The sequence below is a fragment of the Malaclemys terrapin genome, chromosome 1 (genome assembly GCF_027887155.1).
Source record: "Malaclemys terrapin pileata isolate rMalTer1 chromosome 1, rMalTer1.hap1, whole genome shotgun sequence".
In the NCBI taxonomy this organism is placed as follows: domain Eukaryota; kingdom Metazoa; phylum Chordata; order Testudines; family Emydidae; genus Malaclemys; species Malaclemys terrapin.
This window is the reverse complement of record NC_071505.1, coordinates 216,453,062-216,480,913: the sequence shown is the minus strand read 5'-3', so window position 1 is coordinate 216,480,913 and position 27,852 is coordinate 216,453,062. Positions and strand designations below refer to the sequence as shown.

General features: G+C 38.6%; 1 protein-coding gene across 1 annotated transcript; it reads left to right on the top strand.

The window, feature by feature from the left end:
- Window positions 1-455: 455 nt before the first annotated feature.
- On the top strand, window positions 456-27,852 carry SYAP1 (synapse associated protein 1). Its single transcript, XM_054007029.1, has 9 exons — window positions 456-798; window positions 3,519-3,637; window positions 10,161-10,227; window positions 12,680-12,753; window positions 13,095-13,234; window positions 19,379-19,524; window positions 23,676-23,734; window positions 24,688-24,835; window positions 26,837-27,852. The coding sequence occupies exons 1-9, from the start codon at window positions 588-590 to the stop codon at window positions 26,962-26,964; spliced, it is 1,092 nt and encodes a 363-aa protein (XP_053863004.1). The 5' UTR covers window positions 456-587; the 3' UTR covers window positions 26,965-27,852.

Genomic DNA, 27,852 nt, shown 5'->3' with positions numbered 1-27,852 from the left:
GTTTGCATGTATAAGATCAGTGGGTTGAGGTGACAAAAGTGCTGCAGGGGAAATGTATTTATTTACAAAATAGCATGTGTATGTACAAACTAAACAAAACCCCAACCCGTGATTTTTCGGCAGTGGTGGGAGAACATAGTGGATCACCCCTCTCCCTCCTTGCCTTCCAGGAACAGCGAGCCTGCAATCTTTTTGCACATGCACTTGCCATTGACTTCAATGAACAACCCCCACGTGGGAGAACTTGCGGGAGAGCAGGAAGCTCCTGCACCCAAATCCCCCCGTCCCCTCTTGTACCCCACTGACTGCCCCCTTTCCTTTGCTTCCGTATCGCTTGCCCCCTCCCCCGCCTCTTCCTTCCCCCTCCCCATGGGAGGAATAGAGAGAAGGAAATACAGAGCATCTCTGCCCTGTGACCTACGGAAGTGACGTAACCCGGAACGGATGGGGTAGACTCCAGTTTCCGGATACAGTGTTGTGTCGCTCTCGTTCCGTGGGCGCTTCCGTTAGAGCCGTTGGGAGCGGCTGCGGGGGCTGGTAACCGCTGGAGTCCGGCACCGCGAGCGGCCGAGGCCGCCTCCTGCGGGATGCTGCGGGGTCTGGGCAGCTGGTTCGGGCTGGAGCAGGCGGGCGAGGAGCAGAAGCCGCCGCCTGAGGGGAGCAGCAGCCCCGGGGAGCGGAGCGAAGCCGGGGGCGCCGTGGGGGAGGAGGCGGCGGCGGCGGGCGGGGACCCGGCCGTGCGGTGCCAGGAGCAGGTGGATCCGGATCCACTTCTCAGCCAGGCCAAAGGACTCGGCAGTGAGTGTCCTGCCCTCGCACGGCCCGGCCCGGCCCGGCAGCCCCCAGCCAACCGACCTCTCGTCCCCATTTACCCCTCCCCCCGCCCCGGCCCGGCCCTCCCACACACGCACCATTCCCGTCCCCCCCACAGATCCCCCCCCCGGACACCCCCCGCACACTGACAAGCCCCCTTATCCCTGTTCCCCCCCACACACACACACGCACATACTGACCAGCCCTGACAGCTAGTCTAAGACTAAATCTTTGAATTTTCAATGGAAGAAAATTGGTAGCCAGTGGAAGGACAAATATGGGCTGATGTTCTTGTGATGTCCTGTCCTGTTGCAGAAATTGATTATTACATTTTCTAAAAGAGCTGTAGCCTCTCTACTGCTGCTACCTTCAGACCCAGATTTAGTTAATATAATAATTGAGTGACCAGATCATTGGGAGCAAGGTTGTGCAGTAATCTGAAAGTGCAATAAAGGACATTTTTCATCACTGATTCTGTGTGGCCTTCTCGGCTATTATCAAAAACCTGAGGCTTTGTACTACTTTGACAGTTGGAGGGGTAGGTGTCTTTGATGGAAAGGGGAGGACAGTGAGCCAGCTAATTCTGGTGTATAAATTCTGACTAGCATTACTTCTGTCTTGGCCAAAATGAATTTTAGTTGATTATTACTAGGCGTTGACACCTGTTTAATGTTGGTTGTGTCTGTGGCAAAGGAGACTGCTAGATGCTGGGACTGGAAAGCAGGGTGTGGATCACTCGATAAATTGCCCCATTCTGTTCACTCCTTGTAAAGCATCTGGCACCGGCCACTGTTGGAAGCCAGGCTACTAGGCGAGATGGACTACTGGTCTGATCCCGTATGGCCATTCTTATGTCCTTATGAGATGTACTGCTGCGTGTTGTCAGTATATTGTTACTAATGAACTCTAGTGTCTCATTACCTCTCTGAGCTGTCTAATGTAGATATTAAACAGAACAACAGAGATCCATTCAACAGGTGAAGGTTTTGGGGGAAAAATATATTTGCACATTAGCCCTCTCTGGGTTCGGTTGGAGGAATAAATGAAGTCATTGTAATGCTATGCTGTCTGCTCCAAGCATGTGTACTTATGTAAGTGGATCAGTAGTACATTTTGATAGATTATGTCATAACTTATGGAAGGGTTCAGTAATGCTAAATAGCAGTTGTGTGTGTCCTATCTAATTAGGTTCTTATATTGCATTGATAGCCTGGTATATAAGCATCCTTCCTGGGATGCATGAATGACATGACTAACAACTGTCACATGAGTTTATTTTTACATCCATCATCATGAGGAAAGTCCCATTTAGTTCCTATACACACACAGCTTGAATCCTAATTGTAAAGCACCCAGTAACAGATAACATGTGCTAGAGCTTTGTTGTCACTGCTTTCTCGGTGGCTTTTCTTAGGAATGGAGGTTAGAAATAGGAAAATGGAAAGGTCATCTTCATTGAGTATGTTTTTTTGAAGATTGGATGGACTATTGAATATTTCAGGAAAGTTAGCAATGTCATTTCTCAGAAGGAGTTGATGATGTCCATTAGTAGCAGACATCAGTCTTTGGTGGTTTTCACCAGCAAAAAAGGGCAAGGATCTGTTTCACAGTATTCCTAAAAACTTTTTAGCAATTTATGTGTGGTGGAGCCAAACATCTGGGTTAGTCAATATCATCTGGTTCAGATTCCAGCTCACGCTTCCTGTTCTTCTTAACCTTTTGTGTCAGGGTAAACAAAACAGCCCACTGTTTTGTATATGATAGTGAGGATAAAAGTTGTAGCTTTTTAAAAAAGTATTATGTTAATAGTCATGACATTCAGCTTGTCTTGTAGACCTGAAGTTCTAGAAAGGAAAGAAAGCTTAGGTATTCTTTTTTGGCAGAAAGAGTGGCAATACCTGAAGTGCCAGTTGTTTCTGAAAGTCAACAGTTTTTAAAGTTTCAGCTTGACCTTCCTGGAATGATTAAAATGTTTCACTCCTCTCTTCTGATGTCCCTTAGGTTCTAAATCACATTCTCAATTATTCCTCTTTTGATATTCACCACTTAATTTAGATTTATAATTACTTCTGCATAAAATCCTACTATTATCATAGTGTTAAATTGTACCAATTTATTGGCATCAGATATACTGAATCACAAATAAGATTATAGAAAACTTTACACCTACTAAATCTGTGTCTCTAGATATTTACATAGTACTATAAGCATAGTATCTGAAAAAGAAACTAATCCCACGTCATTTCAAGGTACCTCAATATTAAGTTGTTGTTTGTCACACATTTAAAGGCTAGTGGCTTCTTCATAGTTTGTCTGAATATTATTTAAATTGTGGTAGTGTCTAGAGACCCAAAGAACGTGATGACTGTCTCATTAAATGAAAAGGAGCTTCAGATGTGTAATAGCTTATCAGTTTATTTAAAAAAAAAAAAAAAAAAAAAAAAAAGTTTGGGCCAAACATACAGTTTCATCCCTAAGGAACAAGAATTTAAAAAAGGATAGAAATATATACCCAGTAGTTCACCTGCAAAGAGGCCTTCTAGAGTAGTAAGAAGCCAGTTTAAGCAATTCTGTTTTAGAACTTTTGTTATAAACATGACTTTCAGATTAGGTGTCTAAAAATGTACAATGAGAAAAGAAAATATAACTAAAGAATTTGATATAACAAAATATTTACAACTCTAATCTCTTTTCATTTGTGAAAGATTATCTCTTCAGTTTTGCGACTGCTGCTACAAAAAAGCTATCTGAATCGGTTGCTGAAACAGCACAAAATATAAAGAAGTCTGTAGAAGAAGGGAAAATTGATACCATCATTGATAAGGTATTTTTTCTTCATTATGTGAAACTGATCTGTAATGTACTCCAGTATCTGCTTTGCTTCAAATGCTATTCGTCAGCATCTGCATAGAGTGTCTGGGCCTGCAAAATAGTCTGCCTTAAACAAACCCCCAAAACTGGTTTTTAAAATTGCAGATTTTTAGGGCTGATTTCACATATTTCTTGAATAAATAGTTAAACAAAGTTTGTTTTATCTGACTGAAGTGTTTATACAGAATGGGCATTTCAAGGAAAACTATTAATGAAAATCTCTCACACAAAAATCAACAGAGGGTCCTGTGGCACCTTTAAGACTAACAGAAGTATTGGGAGCATAAGCTTTCGTGGGTAAGAACCTCACTTCTTCAGATCACACACAAATGTAATCACTATAGCAATCTTAACTGTAAGATAGTTAATACATAATAAAAACATTAAAACAATCAAAGCATTACAATATAAACATGACTGGTTAATTTATATAAATATTACAAAAAACTGTTACATTATTGGGCGATGCTCACTTAATAAGCAGCTACTCAATCTTTTGTTTTCTCCTCATTGTTCAGTGTGTGGCCCTAGGCCTTATTTACTGCACACAAGCAACCTTAATTCTGACATTTCTTAACTCTTGAGTGCTGGACTTTGCAACCTTAATATTCTTTTAATATAACTAGTTTATTTTTATTTTAAAAAAGCAAACTGAAAAACACATTCCATCCTGTGGCATCATATTGCCATCTACATGGTTCACCAGCAGGGTTGGAACCTCTAGATCCACCACATAGACCTCTTCCATTTGAGCTAACAGAGTAACTGATAGCAGTAGTAGGTGTTGCCCTCTGTGCATTACAGGGAGATGGGATGGGACACTTTTCTAGTGGGTTTTGTAGATATTTGCTGACTCCAGAGGGAATGGTGAGACTCAAATCTTGGGTTCTGTTCCAGGTTCAGGAGGCACAGACTCTTCTGCCCATTCCCCCAACCCTGACCCCTACTGTCTGATCACCTCCCTTCTGTCTGTGTCCCAGTCCTGTCTTTTCTCCACCCTTGGCTTTTCATCCCTATCCCACTCTCCTCACATAGCCAATCCCAGTCTCCACTCCTCAGGCTTCTCATTCCAGTCTTCTTGCCCAACAAATCCTAGCCTCACCCCCCATCCTCCTGGCTCCTTGTCTCCAGGATCCTAGCCCAACCAGTTCCCACCCCCTACCAGCTCATCATCCAATCTTTCTCCCCTAACCCGCCCTGTAGTTGTCTCCCAGTTCAAATCTCCCTCCCCAGGCTTCTCATCCAATCTGTGTCCCAGCTCCTTGTCTTTGTCCAGCCAATTCTAGTTCTCCACTTGCATCCCAGCTTTGCATCAGAGCTGTCTCCCCTCATCCTTCCTTTCAACTGCCCCCAGTCTCAGTTTCTGTCTTCCCTCTGCTTCCTCAGACTACTTGTCCCAATCTATTCCCTTTGCCTTCCCTGCATGTCTGGCTCCTGTCCTCTCTGCATTTGAATTTGGCTGCTTCCTCCTCCATGCTATCTGGGCCCAGTGTGTGTGGGCAGGGGTATCATTGAGAGCACACAAAAAACAGACTTGCTCTCAGTTCAGGTGCTTGGACCTGGCATGGTCCTTAGCAACTCAGAGCTGCAATTTCAGGAAAAGTCCAGCTCAGTGCAGATGGAATCTTTGGGGAATTAAGATGCTATAATCTGAATCTCTTTTGAGCATGGGCAAACTAAGATTTTTTAGAAGTTTATAAATTGGCCAAATTTGAGCAGCTCTTCGCGTGGATGGCAAAAGGTACATCCCTGACACAACAGTCACCCGATGAAAAGAAAAGGTTGTCAGAATTTTTTAACAAGGGCACAACAATGTATTTTTCCATAGCTTCATTGTTGGAAATGGCTGGACCATATTGGTTGAAATTTTCCAAAAAAACCTGAATCTGGGATAGATACCCATCATGGAAACTACAGTCTGAACAACTACATTTTGGCAACATTATAAGCAACTGAAAACAGTGTCGGGCATCCTTAATAATAGGCTATGGTACCAGCCCAACCTATAATATTATTCATCTGGTAAACTTTTCAAATCCTGGGAAAAACAGTGAGATTGAGTTTTGTGAATGGTTGCATATAGGTGGGTGTATGTGGTGAACTCTCCATAGCAACAGAGTAACAAAGGGACAGGAACTATAGAAGAGGGTGGAGAAAATAATGCAAGGAAACAAAGAAAATAGACACTGATTACAGCATAGGAAAATAAACGCCATAATCTGTTATCTTTTTTTTCAAGCCTTGACTGTGATCATAAACCCCAGGTGGCAAGAATATCTGTGTCTGTTTTCTGACATTTGTATGATTTAGGATTTTCTTTTAAATTTATCTCTGGTCTGTGTGTGCGAGGGCTCTGAAATTTTTAACTAGAGTTTTTCTTTATGTATTACCCTCTATGATGAGAATTTTATAATGTTTTCTATTGCTATATCTTGTCTTTTGGGCATGAGAAGTACAGGCTTCTATTCATACTCTTGTTTATTTCAGTGCGTCTGTCGTTTCCATTTGTGTAACGTATTGTTATAGTGTAAATGAGAATACTATCATTTTCTAGCATTTCTTACCGTACTGTATATGTAAGCTTGATTGTGTTCTTACACAACTTCCAACACTACTTCCATAAGTATTTTGTGAAATAATGTTTTTATTTTAATTGTAGTCTGACAGTTTCTGTCCTTTGAAAAATATGTTGTCACTATGATGCTGGACATATTGATTCATTCTTTTGTGAAGATACCATAGTTTGAGTTCCTTATGTGGAAGGAAGTTACATTAACTGTGACTGTAGAACTCCATGCTAAGGCAACAGTTAAGCTTGGCCTTGAGTATGTCATGAGAACTGTCTGGGACATATTTTACTATTCATGAACTTAAAGTCATAAAAAATTTTCAAATAAAAAGGAAAAAAATGTGTACTGTATTTGGAAGTAACATCTGGAAAGCATGATATATAAGAATGGCGCAAGCATGTATGGGGTGGGGGAGTGGGGCAGTAAAAGAAGAAAGGTGTTAGAAAGGGGAAAGATATAGGCAAATTGGAAAATGGAGAGACTAGCAAAAGGAAGAAGGTATTGCTCTGAATGATTTGAAGCAGTGCATACTTTGGTCTGTGTAGTGTTTTGGGTTGGCAGGAAATGTCTTGCATTGTTGCCTGGTGCCTTGCTTCTCCACTGGATTCACTAATAGAGCAGCATCCAACTCTGGCCCACAAGGAGGGGTGATATGGTATAGGGCCTGGATAACTGAGAGTAAGAAATGCAGAAAAAACTTGTGTAACCCTCTCAGTAAAAATACAGATTCTAACAGAAATAAAGGAATGATGGAGGAAGAGGAAAAACTCTAGAAATACAAATTAAGAGAAATACAATAGTGAATTACTTCATTTTGCGGGGAGATGGAGTCAAGAAGCAGTGTAATTAATGGTGGGTTTATTGATAACAGTTACATTGAAAAAACAATATCTCCCCTTTAAAAGCTTAGATTTCTTTCTTACCCTGCTTGAAGATGTTATGACTAAAGGATGAAATTCCCTGTCCTCTTCTCTGCCAGTAAAAATGAAATCATACATCTATGTATGATGATCCTTCCTGCTCCTTATGCTTCTTTGCATTCACATTTAAAGATTAAAACAATTAAAGTTATTTGCTTCCTTAATTTAAAGGTTGATTCACTCCTCAAACAGTCAGCGAGATTCACTCTGGCCCCAAGGCTGGAGTGTTTTGAGGGATGGAGGCCTTTTGGGAAATTTAGCTGAGTCACTGGCTGGGGACCTGACTGTAACCTTGAACTTATTTGACTGGGAAGAGGAAAGACAGCTATCCAACCTGCCTTTTAAATGCTGCTGGGAGTTGAGAATCAGAACTTTGTAGGTTGTATGGCTCATTGTATGACTTGTTTTTTTAATTCAAAGCGCTATAATTTTCATCTTATTTGGAGTTAGAAATGGTCATGCCTTCTTCCAAAATCTACTAGTAAAGTGAAACTTGCCATGAAAACCTCACATGGAAAATTCTGTCTTCAGATACCATTGATCTCAGGAGTTGAATACACATGAGAGTAGGAATGTGGCCCCTGTGCACTGTTGGAGTCTGAACTAATGTAGTTCTGGCACACATCTGCAATTGTAAATGCTGCAAAAAAAGGAAAAACATATCAGAAAGATTACTTGATGTTCTTTATTAATATCCCCAAGGTATATTGGTAGTAACTTTTCTAGTAAAATGTAGTAACTTTTCTAGAAAATTATCCACAGATGACTTCAGAAGCTGGTTTCTTAGGCCTAATATGCCATTCTCTTGTGAGGATACATTAAATCAATTACACTAATTCCCAATTATGGCTGAAATTTTACATAGAAAAACCAGGAAATGAGTTATAGTTCCCACAGCATCCAGAACTGTGCCAACTGAGCATATGAAGTACTAATTATTTACTGGTGTTAATAGATTCATAAACCCATCGATTTTAAGGCCAGAAGGGTCCACTGTGATCCATCTGTATAACAGCCCATAGAATTTCTCCCATTGATATCTGCATCAAGCCCAAATATTGGTGAATGACCAAGAACATATCTTTTAGAAAGGCATGATTTAAAGACTCCAAGTGATGGAAAATTTACCTCATCCCTTGGTAATATGTTCCATCAGTTAAGAACCTTAGTGTTAAAATTTGCATCTTATTACTGGTTCAGAATTTTCTGACTTCAGCTTCCTGCCATTGGACCTTTTTATGCCTGTCATAACTATAAAGGGAAGGGTAACAGCCCTCCTGTGTACAGTACTATAAAATCCCTCCTGGCCAGAGACTCCAAAATCCTTTTACCTGTAAAGGGTTAAGAAGCTCAGGTAACCTGGCTGACACCTGACCCAAAGGACCAATAAGGGGACAAGATACTTTCAAATCTTGGTGGGGGAAGGCTTTTGTTTGTTCTCTTTGTTTTGGGGGTTGTTCGCTCTTGGGACTGAGAGGGACCAGACATCAATCCAGGCTCTCCAAATCTTTCTGAACAAGTCTCTCATATTTCCAACTTGTAAGTAAACAGCCAGGCAAGGCGTGTTAGTTTTTATCTTTGTTTTCTCAACTTGTAAATGTACCTTTTTGCTAGAGTGTTTATCTCTGTTTGCTGTAACTTTGAACCTAAGGCTAGAGGGGATTCCTCTGGATTCTTTAAGTTTGATTACCCTGTAAAGTTAGTTTCCATCCTGATTTTACAGAGATGATTTTTACCTTTTTCTTTAATTAAAAGCCTTCTTTTTAAGAACCTGATTGATTTTTTCCTTGTTTTTAGATCCAAGGGGTTGGATCTTGATCCACCAGGAGTTGGTAGGAGGGGGGATGGTTAATTTCTCCTTGTTTTAAGATCCAAGGGGTTTGGATCTGTATTCACCAGGGAATTGGTGAAGTGTCTCTCAAGGCTACCCAGGGAAGGGAATTAGCACATTTGGGAGTGGTGGCAGCGGGCCAGATCTAAGCTGGTAGTTAAGCTTAGAAGTTTTCATGCAGGCCCCCACATTTGTACCCTAAAGTTCAGAGTGGGGAAGCAGCCTTGACAGTGCCTTTGTCTGGTAGACTTAAACAGCCCGCTAGGGTTGGATATCTTCTCTCTGTGTTGGTACTTAGACTCTGATCAAGTTGCCTCTTAACCGTCTCTTGACTAAACTAAATAGATTGAAATCCTTAAGTCTTCATAGTAAGGTTCTTTTCACAGAGCATGACTCATGCTCCTAGCTCTACTATGATCTTCTCAATTTTTTTTTCGGTTTTAACATTAATTTATAATACAGTAAATTCTTAATTATCCAGATTTAATGCAGGACATTTAATAATTTTCAATAATCAAGGAATTATTCAATGTCACAGAGAGTAGAAGTATGACTCTGTATTAGGTAAGCACAGTTTCTCTGCCAAATTCTAGGGGTTGATTTGGGAACCGTACGTTTTGAATTTGGTGACTTTTAAAATCTTAACTGCAACACTGTGTTTGATATTTTATTCCCTGCATTTAATTTTCCCTCTCTTCTTTTAAAATACGATACGGGTGTGTTTGAATGGGTAATACTTTTTAAAGCAGGTACCTTTATTTAAATATGCAGATATTCAGGGAATGCATTAGGTGTACTTAAGTGGATAAGAAAATAACATATTGCATGTGCACAGTACACTGTTGACACCTTCATTAAATTTATTTTTCAAAGTTGGTAAAGTATGCATATCACTTTGGAGGACCATACACATGAGTTTCAGCTCTTAAAGAGAAAACTGAGTTTTGGGTGCAGTTAAAGGGTAAGGGGCTGAACAATTAGTATGACCTCTTCTTGCTTAGCTAACTTGCAAAAGAGTAAGGTCTCAAGTATAACTAAAGTGTCATGTTAAGTTGAAATGTGTTTCAAATTACTTACTCTCTGAATGTTATTAGACAACTCTGTAATATATTCCATTTCCTTTCATTCTTTACTTGAAATTACCTTTTCTTATAGACAATTATCGGAGACTTTCAGAAGGAACAAGAGAAATTTGTTCAAGAAAAGCACACAAAAAAGTCAGGTATTGAATATTTATTATTAAATATAGGTCTTTTACTAAAGATAGCTAACACGTTTTACTAAATTTTGATGAAAGCTACGTAGTTCAGCTCAGTCTCAGTAGATATTAAACCTAATCTTTGTGGCAAAAAAGGTGACTCATGGAAATTCTGTATAATGCACAATAGTTGTATATCAGGATTTCAGTAAGTGCATTTTTGGGATGAGATAAGGGATCACTAGTTGAAACTTAGCTAAAACAAGTTAACTATACAGCTAATCCAGTATTTTCTACTAAATTCAGCAAACATATTTAACTATAATAATTGAAAATCAGTGGGACTGATCTCTTGTGACTTATTTTGAACCTCAGGTTGTTATATTTTGTGAGGAGGCAGGCATTCTGATTGCCTGTCACTTGGACTCTCTACTAGCAGTGTAACATGTTACTAGATGGAATGAATAACATAAAGTGTGGGTGCCATTCTAGCATGTCATTAGTTTCTATGTGGGAGGTGCTCTACTTATAATTCCATGGAAAATTGCTTTCTCTAAGGTTTGTAAATTATCTGTGATCCAAATCCTTCTTGGGTCATGCATCTATGTACCATTAGATAAGAATGGCCATATCAGGTTAGACTAATGGTCCATCTAACCCAGTATCCTGTTTTCTAATAATGGCCAGTACCAGATGCTTCAGAGGGAATAAAAAGAACAGTAAAAAGAACAGAAGTACTTGTGGCACCTTAGAGACTAACAAATTTATTAGAGCATAAGCTTTCGTGGACTACAGCCCACTTCTTCGGATGCATAAAGAACAGTGTTATTATCGAGTGAGCCCTCCCTTGTTCTCCAGTCACAGTTTTTGGCAGTCAGAGATTTAGGGACACCCAGAGCATGGGGTTGCATCCCTGACCATCTTGGCTAAGTCCTTCATGAACTTATGTAATTCTTTTTTGAACATAGTTATGCTTTTGGCCTTTACCATGTCGCATGGCAACAAGTTCCACAGGTTGATTGTGCATTGTGTGAATTACTTCCTTATGTTTTAAACCTGCTCCCTATTATAAGCAGACCCAGTGATCTCACTCTTTGTGAGTAAGACAGGCAGAATTTGTCCCTACATTGTTTAGGTCATTAAATATTGCTGGATAGAAAAGTATATAGCAGTTTGACATAGATCTCTTTTTAACCTCGAATATGTTGATGGTTTCAAATGGATCATGCTGAAGTCTGTCATACTGTTTGCCATTGTTAATATATATTATTAGATACTATGAATGCACAGAGTGACTCCATAGTTAAGTATGCATTTATATTCACACCTAGAAATGTAATCTTTACTGTATGTATGAGTAGTACAGTGTATCCTCCCCAAACTTACACTTACACCTCTACCCCGATATAACACGGCCCGATAGAACATGAATTCGGATATAACGTGGTAAAGCAGCGCTCTGGTGGAGCAGGGCTGCACACTCCGGCGGATTAAAGCAAGTTCGATATAACACGGTTTCACCTATAATGTGGTAAGATTTTTTGACTCCCGAGGACAGCGTTATATCTGGGTAGAGGTGTACTTTTGGACTACCCTTTGAACTTCTCTGAACATTTTAAAGTAAATCTGTAAATTAGCATTAAGCATTATAAAATACACCCTCTTATTTTGGTGAATCTAATTTTTTTGTATCCCCCCTAGTGCAAAAAAAAGTGAAGGTTGGGTATTTGGAAACTGAATCATTTATGTATTATTGCAAAACCAGAAATGTGGGCTATTGTTAAAGTTTATCAGCACACTTTGTATTTATGAATGCTAACCATAACCATTTCTATTTAAACTACAATTTTTTTAATCTGTTCTAAAATCTTTTTGCCAAATTAATCTTATAACATGTATTTTACAATGTATATTGTCATATAATTGTGCATCAATTATTTTCAACAGAGAATAGGTTGTACAATATATTTTTTCAGGATAAATCTCTAATGGGAAACTGACAGAAAGCATTCTTTATCAAAAGGACTGTTGTACGGTTCAGCCAATTATGCACCACAGTGCTATATTGTTTGACCTATTTGCAGTAGTCCTGGTCTAGAACATTTTGGAAGAAGTAATAAAATGTTGATTGAAAAATGACCAAATAATACTTGCTGAATTTTTTTTTAATTTTTTGACCAGCTCTAATAAACAGACTCCTTTCCATAACTCATCTGCTATACCTTGAGATCAGTTGTAAAAAAAAAAAAAAAAAAAAACCAGAAATGAAACTAATGTACTGAAGTGAGCACAGTTCTGAAACAATTTGTTTCAAAGATGTCCTGTTTCCATTTAATTTTTCAGGTGGGTGACAGTGACACAGGGACCCCCAGGGCTCAGCTGTCTTTCTGGCATTGTGTGTTGCTCTGTCTTAATATAAATATTTTTGTATTTAAATATAATAAAACTTGAATTATTTTTCCCTCTTTAATGACAGAAGCAGCAGTGCCTCCTTGGGTAGACAGCAATGAAGAAGAAACAATTCAACAACAAATCTTGGCCTTATCAGCAGTAAGTTTCTTGTTTGTTATTAAAGCTGTCTTTTGTTTTGATTAAAACATATACCTTCAGTAATTTCATCACTTATCAAAAAATTAGACTACATTGTGTATATGCATATAAAATTTAGATACAGCATGGTGTTTGTCTGGTTACCAGTCACATGCCTGAAGCAACTTCTGGGCCAAAATAGAGATGGAAAAATGTATCCTCCTATTTACACTTTTGTCTTTAACAGAAAGTTACATGGCTTTGACGCTAAAGAAATATGTAGGGAGTGAGATGGTCTGGTCTGGTCAAACGTGATATAATTCCTCTGATGTCAGTTAATAACTACAGTATTTTCTTCAAAGGACAGGCGAAACTTTCTGCGTGACCCTCCAGCAGGTGTTCAGTTTAACTTTGACTTCGACCAGATGTACCCTGTTGCTATGGTAATGCTACAGGAAGATGAGCTTCTGAATAGGATGAGATTTGATCTCGTCCCTAAACAGTATGTAATTTCTGATTATATTTGTGTACTGTCACACTCTTAGTTTGTCTTTTAATTTATAATCTTAACTTCCCTAAATTATTCATCTTCCCTCTCCATCTCCCTCAGCTTTTCCTTTTGATTCCCTCTGCTGCACATGTTGTTTTTAATAAATACAAGCTATACACAGTTGGTCCATAAATAAGGAATACTGGTATTAAAACTTTTTAAAGAAAATATCTAGTCAATACAATATTCCTATTTTTCCCAATGTATTTTTAATTGTAGCTATTTCTTTAATGTAGTAGGTGCTTAAATTGAAGAGAGAGACTTCTCCACTTTAAATTTCCATCTCTGGATTTTATCATCTTAGACCAGGGGTAGGTAACCTATGGCACACGTGCCAAAGGCGGCACACGAGCTGATTTTCAGTGGCACTCACATTGTCTGGGTCCTGGCCACTGGTCCGGGGTGCTCTGCATTTTAATTTAATTTTAAATGAAGCTTCTTAAACATTTTAAAAACCTTATTTACTTTACATACAACAACAGTTTAGTTATATATTATAGACTTATAAAAAGAGACCTTCTAAAAACATTAAAATGTATTACTGGCATGCGAAACCTTAAATCAGAGTGAATAAATGAAGACTTGGCACACCACTTCTGAAGGTTGCCGACCCCTGTCTTAGACTGTTATTTATTACTTGAGTATAAAATTTGAATTGTTTGAGAATAAAAAACCCTCATGGAGTTATAGACTGTCATAAACAAATAGTTAGAAGTTCACTTTTGTGTCGTTCTTCTTTTCCTGTTTTATTAGGTGCTATAGCCTCTTGACTCTCCTTAAAGTTTTGAGTTATTTCCACAGAGGTGAGAGAGCTTGGCATAGGCCCTTTAAAATACAGGTGGTCAAGATTCCCTTGCTGTTTCAGAATAGCTCTTGGTATTATCTCTCTCATTCCATGTGTTGTCTTTAGTTTTGTCTTATTGTTTGTTTTTATTTTTTAACAACCAGTTTTGTTTTACACTCTTTTTTGCTTGGAACCATGCAGAATGTGAAATACTTATTTCTCTCAACTTAAGCACCAATTTTTCCTGGTTACACCAGATTAAGGCTCTACAACGACTTTTAATCAAATTACTACTTTGAATGTGACTTTTCACTGTTCTATAGACTTAATAAAAATAGCAAAAACGAAAGTTCATTTTATAGAGGGATTTGTTATTCCAGATTGTGGACACTTTTTTGTTATTGTTCTTGTGCTTGTTTAGCTTGAATTGTTTATAATTACACACATGCACAAAGTATATTAAAATAACATTATTAAGGTTGTAAAGTCAAGCACTCCAAAGTTAGGAAATGCCAGAATTAAGGTTGCCTGTGTAACCCACATTTATAGAATCATAGGACTAGAAGGGACCTCGAGAAGTCCTCTAGTCCAGTCCCCTGCACTCCTGCCAGGACTAAGTATTATCTAGACCATCCCTGACAGGTGTTTGTCTAACCTGCTCTTAAAAATATCTAATGATGGAAATTCTACTACCTCCCTAGGCAGTTTATTCCAGTGGTTAACCATCCTGACAGGAAGTTTTTCCTAATGTCCAACTTAAACCTCCCTTGCTGAAATTTAAGCCCATTGCTTCTTGTCCTATCCTCCATGGTCAAGAAGAACAATTTTTCTCCCGCCTCCTTGTAACAACTTTTTATGTACTTGAAAACTGTTGTTATGTCCCATGTCAGTCTTCTCTTTTCCTGACTAAACAAACCCAATTTTTTCAATCTTCCCTCATAGGTCATGTTTTCTAGATCTTTAATCATTTTTGTTGCTCTTCTCTGGACTTTCTCCAATTTGTCCACATCTTTCCTGAAATGTGGCACCCACAACTGGACACAATACTCCCACTGAGGCCTAATCAGCGCAGAGAAGAGCCCCCTTGTACAAATACATTATAATAGTTTGTGATCATGTAATTAAAGACTGTCTCTTTTCCCCCACCAGGAATCTCTGCATCATTCAGTGCACAGGTTGAGCAATGCTCAATTAATGAGCAGCTAGCTATTCATTATTTTGCTTTCTCCTCATTGTCCTCCTCAGTGGTGTGGTCTTGTGCCTTATTTATTGCACGCTATTCAAACCCTGCTCTGATGACAGAATTATTAATTTCCTGATGGACTTTTCTATGGTGCTCTTCACTATGGTATCAGAGTGCTTCACAAACATTCATTCATTTGTTTTCACAATACCCCTATGAGGTTAGTGGCTCTTGTCCCCTTGTGTAAAATAGGGCAGAGGCACAGAGATAAACATCAAAAGTATCCACTAATTCAAGGTTCCTAATTTGAGACATTTAGGATCTGATTTTTCAGAATACTTAGTATTACTTAGCACTGAATATGTTCAAAGCACAGCTCCCATTTACTTCAGTTGCAGCTGTGAGTGCTCAGCTCTTTGATGGAGGCAGGGATAGAATCCAGTTCTTCAAGGCAGCATTCAACTTCTTTAAGTGTGAGACCATCCTTTAGCTTCCCGCAGTTCCCTGCCTCATTCACTACACACTTTCCAACTTCTGGTATAGATGAGGCAGGGGTATTACAGACAACAGTCGTCTTTACTACACAAATCTGATTATCCACACAGCACCATCCATCCTGTCCACTGACTGAGGCAGGATTCCTGTGAGGGAAAGTAGTATATGATCATGTAATTGAAAAATGTATCATACTTTATATGCACAAGGGGGGGCAAATTAAGGTTTCACAGGCACTTTAATTCTAGCATTTCCTAATTTTTGACAGCTTGATTTAGTAACCTTTTATGTTCTTTTAACATGGGGTGAAGAGATTGTGTGTAATTTCCTAGTTTTTACAAAAGCAAACTGAAAAAATGGAAATGGCACTATATTGACATCCCAATGGTTCATCTGCAGGTTGGAACCTTTAGATCTACCACACAGACCTCTTCTACTTGAGTTAGCAAAAGCAGTAGTAGGTTGTCCGCCTCTATATAGACCAGCACTACCTGGGGATGAGACACTTTGCCAGTGGGTTTCACAGATATTTGCTGAGTGCAGAAGAATAGCAAGACTCTAGAATCTTCGATTTCATTCCCAGAGGAATGAAGGAGGGAATGTTCTCTAGGGGTTACAGACCCTTTGGTCTGTTTCACCTAAGCTCAACCCCTTCTGTCCCATCCCCTCCAACTTGTTCCAGTCCTGTCTCTTCTCCACCCTCAGCTCCTTGTTCCAGGCTCCTCCTCAGGCTTTTCATCCCAGTCCTGGTTGTCTTGCCCAGCAAGTCTCCCACTGGATACTCTGCATCTGAGTCCCAGTCTCTCCACCCATGTTTCCAGTCTTATTGCCCAGCCCAGCTCTCATCCAGCTCCCAGGCTCCTGATCCAATTTCAGCCCCCTCCCTCCCCCTTACTCCCCCAACACACACATCCTTAGCTGCTTGTCCAGGGCACCCTAGCTCCTCATCAGATCTGTCCTCCATCTCCCTGTTCTCCTACACTGTGATGGTTCCCAGTCCTAATCTCCTTGTCCGGCCAGTTCCAGTCTCTCCAGCTCCCTCTTCCAATCTCAGTACCCCATTTACCTCCCTGGCTCCAATTCCCAGTCTCCATGTCTAAAAAGTCCCAATGTTATCTCCACTCCACTCCACCCCACCCCACATTGTCTGGCACTTGTCCTCTCTGCGTTCAAGTCAGGCACTTTCCTCTTCAAAGCTGTCAGAGGGGCTGTGGGGGGAGGGTGTCCTTGAGACACAAGAGAGAGTATCCCTGCGCTCCATTCTGGTGCACGGCAATTTAAAGGGAAGTCTTGCTGAACCCTTGCATCCCTGGGCTAGAGTATACTGAGTTGCTCTGTGTGGGAGAGCACATTTGCAGTCCGGTCACACACAGCTGGAGCATGGTCAATGCAGATGAATTTGTTGAAGGTTTTAGCTCTGAAGCGCTAACAAGTCTCTACTTACCATGTGCAAACTGACAGTTTTCAAAGGCTTGTAGCTCTGCCAAATTTGAATGGATTTTCACAAGAATAGCAAAAGGCACATCCCTGATACAAAGGCCATCCCCTACCATATTTCAAGTTCCTGCCCCAAAGCGTGGGGGATTCTAGAGCTTTTCAGTGAAACAGTTGTAAGTTGTAACACTTCCTAAATAAAGGGGTTTGGTATTAATCTATTTGGGTCCTTCATTGTATGCTAATTCCTGTTCCTGTTGCAAAAACTCCCATGAACTTTGATGTGCTGAATAAATTGGCAAATGTTGACAATCAATTCAATATGTAGAAATAGCAATCCACTGAGATAATGTAACAATCAATACTGCATTTCTGAAATCTCCATCTAGTTTCGCAGTCCACTGTGTTAGAATCAGGTAATTTTCTCCCTTCGAACATAAATATACTATGTATTTTTTAATATGAGAACACTTTAACAGTGTATGAACTGCTGTTATTACTGGAGTAATTTCCTTTCAAATACACCTCTACCCCGATATAACGCTGTCCTTGGGAGCCAAAAAATCTTACTGCATTATAGGTGAAACTGCGTTATATTGAACTTGTTTTGATCCGCCGGAGTGCGCAGCCCCGCCCCCCCGGAGCACTGCTTTACCGTGTTATATCCGAATTCATGTTATATCGGGTCATATTATATCGGGGTAGAGGTGTATATGCTCTCTGTGTGTAACTCACTTTAAAGAAGACTAATAGGGATTCTAATTTTCAGATTGCATGCTTTTCTAGCATGTCTCAGCTATGAAGCTTGTACATAAAGATTTGGATTTTGTTTGCAGATTTCATGTTAATAGAATACTGTGTACAAATACTTCACTGTACAACTATACTTCAGATATTTTGTTTTCAAACTGACAGATTGAACATTTGATGTTGCCAGACCGCGGGTAGACTGAATTTTTATATTTGTTGAACTTGAAGGTGACAATCCAGGGTTTAAATATGCTGCTGATTATAGATTTTTTGAAAGTATTCACCTTTTCTAGGGCCAAATTCTGCCATCGTTAGTTAAGCAAAACTCCCATGGGCTTTCTGCTCAAGTGAGGAGCCCAGACTTTGGCCCTTGTTTAAATTGCTGCCTTACCATTAATGAAAAAAACAGTTGGATTAAACTATACTATATAATATGTGAGGGTGATTTATATCTAGGTTTTTGTTTCTATTGGTGGCGCACATACGCATATTACCTTGATATAGGTTCACATAACAAAATTCATTCCGCTCATGGATAGAAAAAATTAAAGGGAACATTGGTTACATCCAACTCACTCTATGGCATTTAATATCATAGGAGCACAATCTTGTAAGTGCTTTTCTATGAGGCATTCCATTGACTTTAGTGATGTGTGTAGGATTGGACCTTTAGTTAAGGACTGCTTTACACAGCTGATGCACACAGGGCACAGAAAATATTGCATGTTGCAGCTACTTTAGTTGCAACTAAAGCATACCTTGAAAACAGTTTTAAATTTTGTAATATAAATTCAACAAGCAAGAAAAAAATGTAAGATACCACATCTGTTGGTGCAGCCCCATGAGGCAGCAGTGCTGTACAGAGGGAGCAAATAGTCCTTCTTTTATCCTAGATCTGCTGCTCTCCACAAAGCTAGTAGAGCTCTGGTCCCACTAGTAGCTAAGCCCAGACAAAGTGGTGTAGCTTATCAAAGGGGATGAGACTTTGGAGAGGGGAGCTAAGCCAAGACTAGAGGTGGGATTCATGTGGTTTTGTTTTGCCTGGCTGAGAAGTAGGAGTTGGTAGTATGGTTTGAAGATAATAATGTAAATCAGTTTGTTTATTATGCTAATCTTTTTTTCCCTAAGAAAATACACTGTTAAACTGGAGTTAAGTGGTAAATATGTAACAGTAACTTAAGAAGTGGGAGACTATTGTAGTGGTTGGTTTTTTAAATGGTGTGTCCATATGTCAGGGAATTCAAAGCTGAAGTTACACTTCAGACTACTCCAGACGCTTGAGAAGGTGGAAACAAAACTCTGCTCTCACTCCTGTAAGCTATGACTGTAGCTTTAACTTTGTGCCTCTGTTTTTTCTACCTTGCTTGCGGTAACTATAAACTTTCCACAAATCAAATGTAGTCGTTAAAGCTATGTAGTCATAAAAACCTATATTTATGTTTTTCTTTAGTGTAAAGGAGGAGGTGTTTTGGAGAAATTATTTCTACCGGGTTTCCCTAATTAAACAGTCTGCACAGCTCACTGCACTGGCGGCTCAACAGCAAGTGGTAGGAAAGGAGGAGAACAATGGCAGGAAAGAGGATATACAGCTGACAGGTACAGAAAGTATTTGTTTTGAATAAGCAGCTCACTATGAACAATCCACTCTGTCACACTTCTTAGTATCTATATGCATCAGATGACCTTTATGTTTTTTAGTTTGCAACTCACTTGTACCATATATAGGAGGCATCTTGAAAAAGTGTTGTTTCAAAAACAGGTCCTTCTTAAAAAAACCCAAACCCTCTAAGTTTATCTGATCTACTGATTCACTGTAAATATTGCCCTCTTTTCTATGTATAATTAGAGAGGCTGTTTTCATCAAGAGAGTGCAGAAGTTGATTCAGGTATAGATACAGCATTAAGATGTACTCAGTTTAAAAAAAAAAAAAAAAAAAGTTAGTTTAAGGTATTACTACACATTCCACCTAGTTCTTCTGTTAAATTTGTTTTTGAGGAAAAAAATCTGTTTTGAATGTTGCATAGCTAAACTTTTAATATAGGTGCTGATTTTTCTATATATGGTAAGCATCCTTTAAAAAAGATACCCTTGACCCCACCTTCCTCTCCAACTAGTCTTATCTCCCATTCACCTCTAAATTCGCTGAGTACACTAGCTACAACCATTGCCTGAAGTTCAACGCCTCCATCTCCAACCTTGAATCCCCTCTAATCTGTTTTCCATTCTTTTCATTTTGCTGAATCTGCTCTCACCAAAGTCCCTGATCCCCTCTTGACCAGTTCTCAGGATCTGTACACCATACTCATCCTCCTTAACCTGCTTTTTAAAATCATTTATGATGATTTCCTCCTTGAAACTTCATCCTCTTTTAGCTTTCACAGCTCTGTTCTCTCAGATGTGTGACCACTTCTTCAGTGTGCACTTTTCGTGGTGGTTCTCAGAGATCTGTCCTTGACTTCCTCCTCTTGTCCAGCTACACTCACTCTCAGTGTGATCTCATCTTCTCAAATGGTTTCAACTATCTTCTCTTTGCCAATGACTCATAAATCTACCTCTCCAATACAGACCTGTCTCACTCCATCCAGTTCTGTATCTCTGCATGACGCTGGATGTCTTGTCATCAACTGAAATTTAGCATGGCCAAAACTGTGTACCACATTCCTCTCTACTTCCTTGTTTCTCCATTACTGACATCATCATGATCTACCCAGTTAATAATGCTTGTAAACTGGGTAGTATTACTGACTCTCCCCTCCATCTAGCCCTATACATCCAGGCCATGACCAGACCTTAGGGCCTCATCTCCCATCTTGACTCCCTTTAGGTCCATTCAAATGCAGTTACTAAGATCATCTTCCTGGTTGATCTCTTTGAACATGTCCCTCCACTAACTCCATCACCGCCACATCAAGTGATTCTTGTCTTTATCTTTTAATACCCTTTATGTGTAAGCGTCCCCCTGCTTACCTGCTCTTACGTCTTATCACGTCACTTCTCCATTTCACCAAGAAGACTAACCTCAATTATCTGTTTATCTGTTTCTCTCACAAAAACCTTTGAGAGTTCTTCCACACCACCTTTTATGTATGGCATATGCCCTTGAACTACTCTGTGAAGCTACAGTATTCCTTTATATCCCTCTTCAAGTCTTCCTCCTACCATCATGCCTGTGAGAAACTGCCAACTGCTGGGAAGATAGTCTGGTAGACACCTCCATATATATTTTGTTGATTTTTTTTTTTAGGTTATTTTATTTTTAGGAAGTCTCAAACATCTAGCTATGTACCTTGCTGGCCTCTATAAATGTTCATTCTTAGTGCTGTTTCCCTTGTCCTCTGTTTCCTTTTCCTTCTGATTGTTCTTTACATTCACCTATTACATTTTGTTTTAAATTATATTATGAACTCTATGGAAGCAGAGACCGTCTTCTGTTTTGTGTGTTTTTATATTGCCTACCACTGTAGATGCTGCTATAATCCTGCTACTGACTTTTTAAACTTGTACATAGCATAAAGTTTGGATTTTTAAAAAGTTTCCCCGGTTCAGCAAAATGTAAACTTTGCAGATAGTCTCTTTCATAGTATTGCTCATACACAGAGTGCTCTGGTTATTGGATTCCACTTTTCTTGTTACTACTAAAAGTCTAATTTAATTTTTGTTTCTATATCCTGCTGCTTCATAAAGCTAGCTTCAGCAAATGAGGATCACTGCTAATATTATGGCTAATTAATTGGAAATTGAAATGAAAGAAATAATTCTGACATTTAACAAATTTACAGTGTCTTAGATCATAAGCTCTTTGGTGGAGTGTCTGTGTTGTCATCTTTGTTCGTACCGTGCTTAACACGCTTGACTGGAGGCTCAAAGTGTGCAATAGAAATAGTATGTGGAAGCTGATTTAAAATCTTGATCTTCTGTATCAGTGTAAAATTATGTTCTGTAAGGATCCCTCATTCCTAAATTTGCCCTGCAACTTCTCATTACATTGTTGCAGGAGTTCTGCCCACTTTCTAGATCTAGGCTTTTACACTTGCATTTGAAAGAGAATCCTTAATTTGCAAGGCTATAGGAGACAGGGCACTTTGCAACTTGCTGAAATCTAAAAAGACTTCTGCAAACAAAACTCCACCACAAGTGGGAGGGGGAGTGGGGAATACCCCATTACCTATCAGCAAAGTGGAGAGATCCATCTTCTGCTCTGTCTCCCATGTGCTGGAGTTCTTCTAGCTAAGGTTAAATAAAGGAGCTTCTCAATGGCCTTTCAGTGGTCAGGCATCACTCTGGAGAACATTAGGTATTCCATAGAGGGTTTTCTGGTTGGATCCCAATCCTAGTCACCAGGTTTCTCAGTGTGGCTAAGAATATTGCTGCTAGACCACACCTTGTTGGAATATAAATTTGAGTTTTCACAGAGTCCACTTTTCCCATTTTTATTTTCAATTAAGTTGACCTTTTCTGAGGCTATTTCCACACTAGGAGGCTGGAAGAACTAGTAGCACTTTCTTGTAAATAGCCCTTCCTGATATTTCACAGGGAAAAGTTTCTCCACAAAGTCAACTCTCATTTTTATAGAGATCACTCCATCGCCTCTCATTTTGTCCCCATCTATCCTCTCTCTCCTTAGGATCTGCTGTGGCTCAAAACTACTTAATATTTTATTTGTACAGAACCCAGGATTTTCTCAGATTAAATTTTGCCCATAACAAAGAAGCTGTTTACCTGAATTAATAGAGCCCTGTGTAGCACAACGGTTGGCTATCTTTGCCCTTTGGGCATGAGGGCTCCCTACCTTATGCCTGGTCTACACTGGGGTGGGGGGTCGATGTAAGATACGCAACTTCAGCTACGGGAATAGCATAGCTGAAGTCGACGTATCTTATTTCGACTTACCTCCCATTCTCATGGCGCGGGATCAAAGGCCGCGGCTCCCCCGTCGACTCCGCTGCCGCCGCTCACCCTGGTGGAGTTCCGGAGTTGACAGGAGTGCGTTCGGGGATCGATATATCGTGTCTACACGAGACGCGATATATCGATCCCCGAGAGATCGATCGCTACCCGCCAATCCGGCGGGTAGTCTGGACATACCCTTAGAAACTAGGTCATTTCATGGGCTGCAAGTGTCTCTCTGTGGTGGTGGTGTGATAGACAATAACTAGGTTGCAGGGGCCAGTCTACATCTTTACATGACATTACCAAACTATCATCACTGGATGCAACCTGGAATGCAAAATACTAAGGGCTATGATCCAAAACATTCTTCCCCTCCCAATCCCAAGGTTGACCTGGAGTTCTGACGTAGCCTAGATTCCAGACTGCTAAGATCTGCTCAGAAAGGGAGTATTTGGTTCTTACCTTCGAATTGACTTTGTGAGGAAGATCACAAGCCTGGAAGCCTCACCCAGATACTGATCTATTTAGTTGACTTATTTATTGGTGGCGGGGGGGGGGAGTTCAGTCGTATTTAGCCAAAGTTTCCTTAGTCTGAAATAATAAGGGTATAACTGCTTACAGAATTTTATCTTAAATTTCATTGTAAAAATAGAATCAATGTAGAAAAAAAATTCTCTATTTAATTCATTCTTATTTTGTAAATATTTCACCCATAACTGAACTTACCTTTAGATATAATGTATCCCCTGAAATAGAAAATTTTCTTGCATAGTTAAAACTTATATAGTTTAAATTAGTTATGGGGATAATTAAGAATAATAAAATATATCAAATTTCTGTTTTTTTCTCTTCCTAGAAACAGTAAGGCCCAAAACACCACCTGTTGCAATCAAATCTCAGCTAAAATCTCAAGAGGTAACAATGGTTGTATACTACATCTGAAGTTCAGTATATGAAATTTACATTTAATGCATGATCACACAAACTGTGAGTTTGAGATTTTTTTGTTATATTTAGAGATAGCAGGTTTGCTTCATAATAAAATATTTATCTGTACAATATTGATACTTCTGGAGACTTATGCTAAGACTTAACCGTATAGGCATTGTCATTATGACACCATTTTATTATGACACTGAAAACAATTTTGCTTGCCACTGCAGAAGTCATAACTTGGAGAACTAAAGACATTATTCTTAATCTTGGATTGCAATATTGTTGCCAGGGAATTCTTTCAGACAGAGCTGGAGCCATAAATTTACTAAGCAGTAATAACATTTAATACGCCATTAGTAGCACTTATTTTAAATATAGATTGGTAGTTTTGCCAATATTGTCCTGTATCTTAATACTGTAGAACTTACTTTACAAATATCCAAAAAGTTCAGTGTTTAACATCTAATTCTGCAGTCCAGCAACAGCTTTTTCTTTATTGCAGTACAGAACATTAGAGAAATGAGACCAATGAATTCTATTCTGTTAACTAAAACCCAGGGGAGAGGTTTCCAGAGATAATCCTGTAACTCTCATCCTCTTATGAACAGTCTTTGATTTTTTAACTGCCTCCACAATTAATATAAACATTTTTATTACTACTAAATTACTTTAATCTTTTCTCTGATTTTGGAGATTACTAAACTGAATTACAATTCTTAGAAAAATTTAAAAATATAACATGGAAATTAGTCGCTTCTTCAAAATGTATATCAAATGTTTTTTTTTCTGTTCAAAAAGATATGGTAATTGACAAAATAGAATTTTTTTTATTTGTATTTGACTATATTAAGCTATAGAAGAGAAGTTCACATGGAGTAATGATTTTCAAGTGTGTTTTCCTCTTTGAATGATCAAAATGTATTTTATTTAAGGACGAGGAAGAGATTTCCACTAGTCCAGGTGTATCAGAATTTGTTAGTGATGCTTTTGATGCATGTAACCTGAATCAGGAAGACCTAAGGAAGGAAATGGAACAATTGGTGCTTGACAAAAAGGAAAAGGAGACTTCCATAGTAGAAGGTAAAACAAAAATTAAAGCTAATAAAGTAAATAGCTTTTTATACATTTGACTACATTCATTCTAGGCAATTTAAAAAAAACTGTAGATGTTGACTGAATTACAGACGATGGCAGTAAGGATTTGCTAGATTTGGAATAACAGAATAATTTGACTGAGACTTGTAAAATTCTACTCTTACTAAGCAAGTAACTTTTTGACAGGCAAGTCAAAAAATCATCATGGCACCATAGTAAATGGTAGAAAAGCCCATGTTTTGCTTGACTATTTATTTCTGGAATGCCTCACTGCAGAAAGGACTAATCACTATTAAGACATTCAAGCAGTCTCGTGCATGGAATACTAGTTACAAAACAAAAATGTTCTGAAGAAACAAACAACTTTACAAGAAATTCTGCTATGAAAAAATGACTGAAAATGACGGGATTCTCATTTTTTCTTAATTCCCATCTCACATACTTGATTGTAAGTAAAAGGTTTTTTGTGTAACTGCAATCCTTGAAAACTCGGTGGGATCTGAAAGTCAAGCTGCATTTTCCTTATTGTGCATCATCATCAATAGTAAAGATTTTACAATCCAGATTATGGTTTCAGTGATACCGGTGCCTTAAATGGAGTTACATAAATTTAACTAATCAGAACTTACTAAATAATTTTGAATATGATGAACAAGAAGAAAAAGAATACAGTTGTCTTAGCATGGATCTGTCGAGTTAGGAGTAAAAAGCAGAAAAATAAGTTTAGTCTTAGTAGATGTGACGTTGAATATACTACAATAAAGTAATCTGTCATTTTTTACATAATCACTTTTTAGAGTAGAATTGTAGTCCAAGTGTTCAGATGCTGTGAATATTAGTCTGAAATCAGTTATTTGCAAGATGTTGCAACCCCAAATTTAATAGTTTGTAGGTTTAACCTTAAAATTACACTCATATGCATCTTCCTGAATTGATTGAAATTCTTGCTGAGTGGCTTTAATAAAGCTGTCAATATACAGTGTATTTAGTAGAAATGCTAACTCACAATACTGGATGAGACTATGGAATTACCTCCTATGATATCCAGACTCCAGCATTGGCCAATACCTAATACTTCAAATGCAAGCCTCTATCCCAGCCGCCTTCTCATAACTGACCTTGTCAATTTGAGGGAAGGGTGGCAACACAGGAATGGCTTCTGACTCCTCTTTTGCCCTGAAGTATGAAAGTTCATTATTTTTATCCCTTGTTATATTAGCTTGCCTAGCTATATATCTTAATGGAAATAACATTGTCCATCCCTCCTTCAGTTACCCATAGTATTGGATTTTGATCTTTGAAACCAATGAATTCCACAAGCTGGTAACATTTGATAATGGATAATCATTAACTATAAGGTGTGTTGCATTTTTCATATAGCATAGCTCTTTTTTTCTTTTTCTGTAAGAAAAGGTGGGGAGGGGTTGACAGCAGAGAGGAAGACTTGAATTCACACTGTTTATAGACAGTTTGAAAAATCAACAGAGGGTCCTGTGGCACCTTTGAGCCCAACAGAAGTATTGGGAGCATAAGCTTTCGTGGGTAAGAACCTCACTTCTTCAGGTCAAGAAGTGAGGTTCTTACCCACGAAAGCTTATGCTCCCAATACTTCTGTTAGTCTCAAAGGTGCCACAGGACCCTCTGTTGCTTTTTACAAATTCAGACTAACCCGGCTACCCCTCTGATATTTGAAAAATCAGTTTGTCTTTGGTTACAGGTAGACATTTTGGGTTACACTGAGGTGGAGAAACATCAAATATAGTAAATATTTGTCCATTATTACATCAATACTTTATAATAACATATTCTGGGGTATCCCTCTGTATATTAGTTTTTCATCCACAGTTGTTCCAAAGATGAAATTCATGAGCTTCCAGAACTCTGAAATGCAAGACAGGTAGCCTCAATGAAAATTAATCTAGTTATACATGCACAACATTCTGTACTGCCAAACTAGGTATTATATATCATTTATCTTCCTTGTAGAAGAGACTGCTGATTGGGAGAAGGAATTACAGCAAGAGCTTCAAGAGTATGAAGTGGTGACAGAATCAGAAAAACGTGATGATAACTGGGACAAAGAAATAGAGGAAATGCTGCAGGAAGAAAATTAACCATTTTCCTGAAATCACTGCAACCCATAAACAATTTCTGAAAACTGACATGAATATCTGCTTTCATACTTGCTTCCAAAATATCTTCAAGAGAGACACGAACTTAAAATCATTAAAATTCCATATACGGATACAGCCAGCCCTGCTGTTCTTTGTATGAACAGTTTATGAACGTGATCACTCTTCTTAAAATATGCAGGTGATATGTAATAATCAAAAGTGATAACATTGTCATATGAAATTACTGGTATATTAATATGTTTAGTTTGTACTTTTCTTTAGTGGGCCAAGAAGTGCCACTAGGATGTACTAGAATATTTGTAAATCTAAGAAAATCTGAAGTTTTAGTCTACAGTCTTCTATGGTGAGGTAAAAATGGGATGTTGTGACTAACTTTATTCATGCAAGTAACTGCACTTCAGTATGTTTGCTTTTTAATCTCTGTATGATATTTATCTGTGTACCATTTATTAAGTTGCTTGTAACCATTCACTTTCCTTTATACTTTACTTCCTAAGAGCATGTGGCGCCAAAGAACTTACAGGAAATCTTATGAGAATAACTTCCTGATACCAGTTTGTTTTTTAAAAACATGTACTAATCCAGACTCTAAAAGAAGCACCGATTTATACTGATGGGGTACAAGTCATTTTTTTCTTATTATTTAATCATTTAAATGTTAACTCTTACTTGCCTTGATCTAACATGTTGTTTCTTTAAACCATCGTGTTACAGTATCTCCTTTCCCAACAGACAGAAAGGGTTTGATAGTCTTTTGTCTTCAAAGGATAACTAAATTTCATGTCACTGACAGAATTGCAAACACTTTAAAAGAGAAGAACTTAATTCTGTTTTCTGGATGAGAGCAAATTAAATACTTGTACAGTA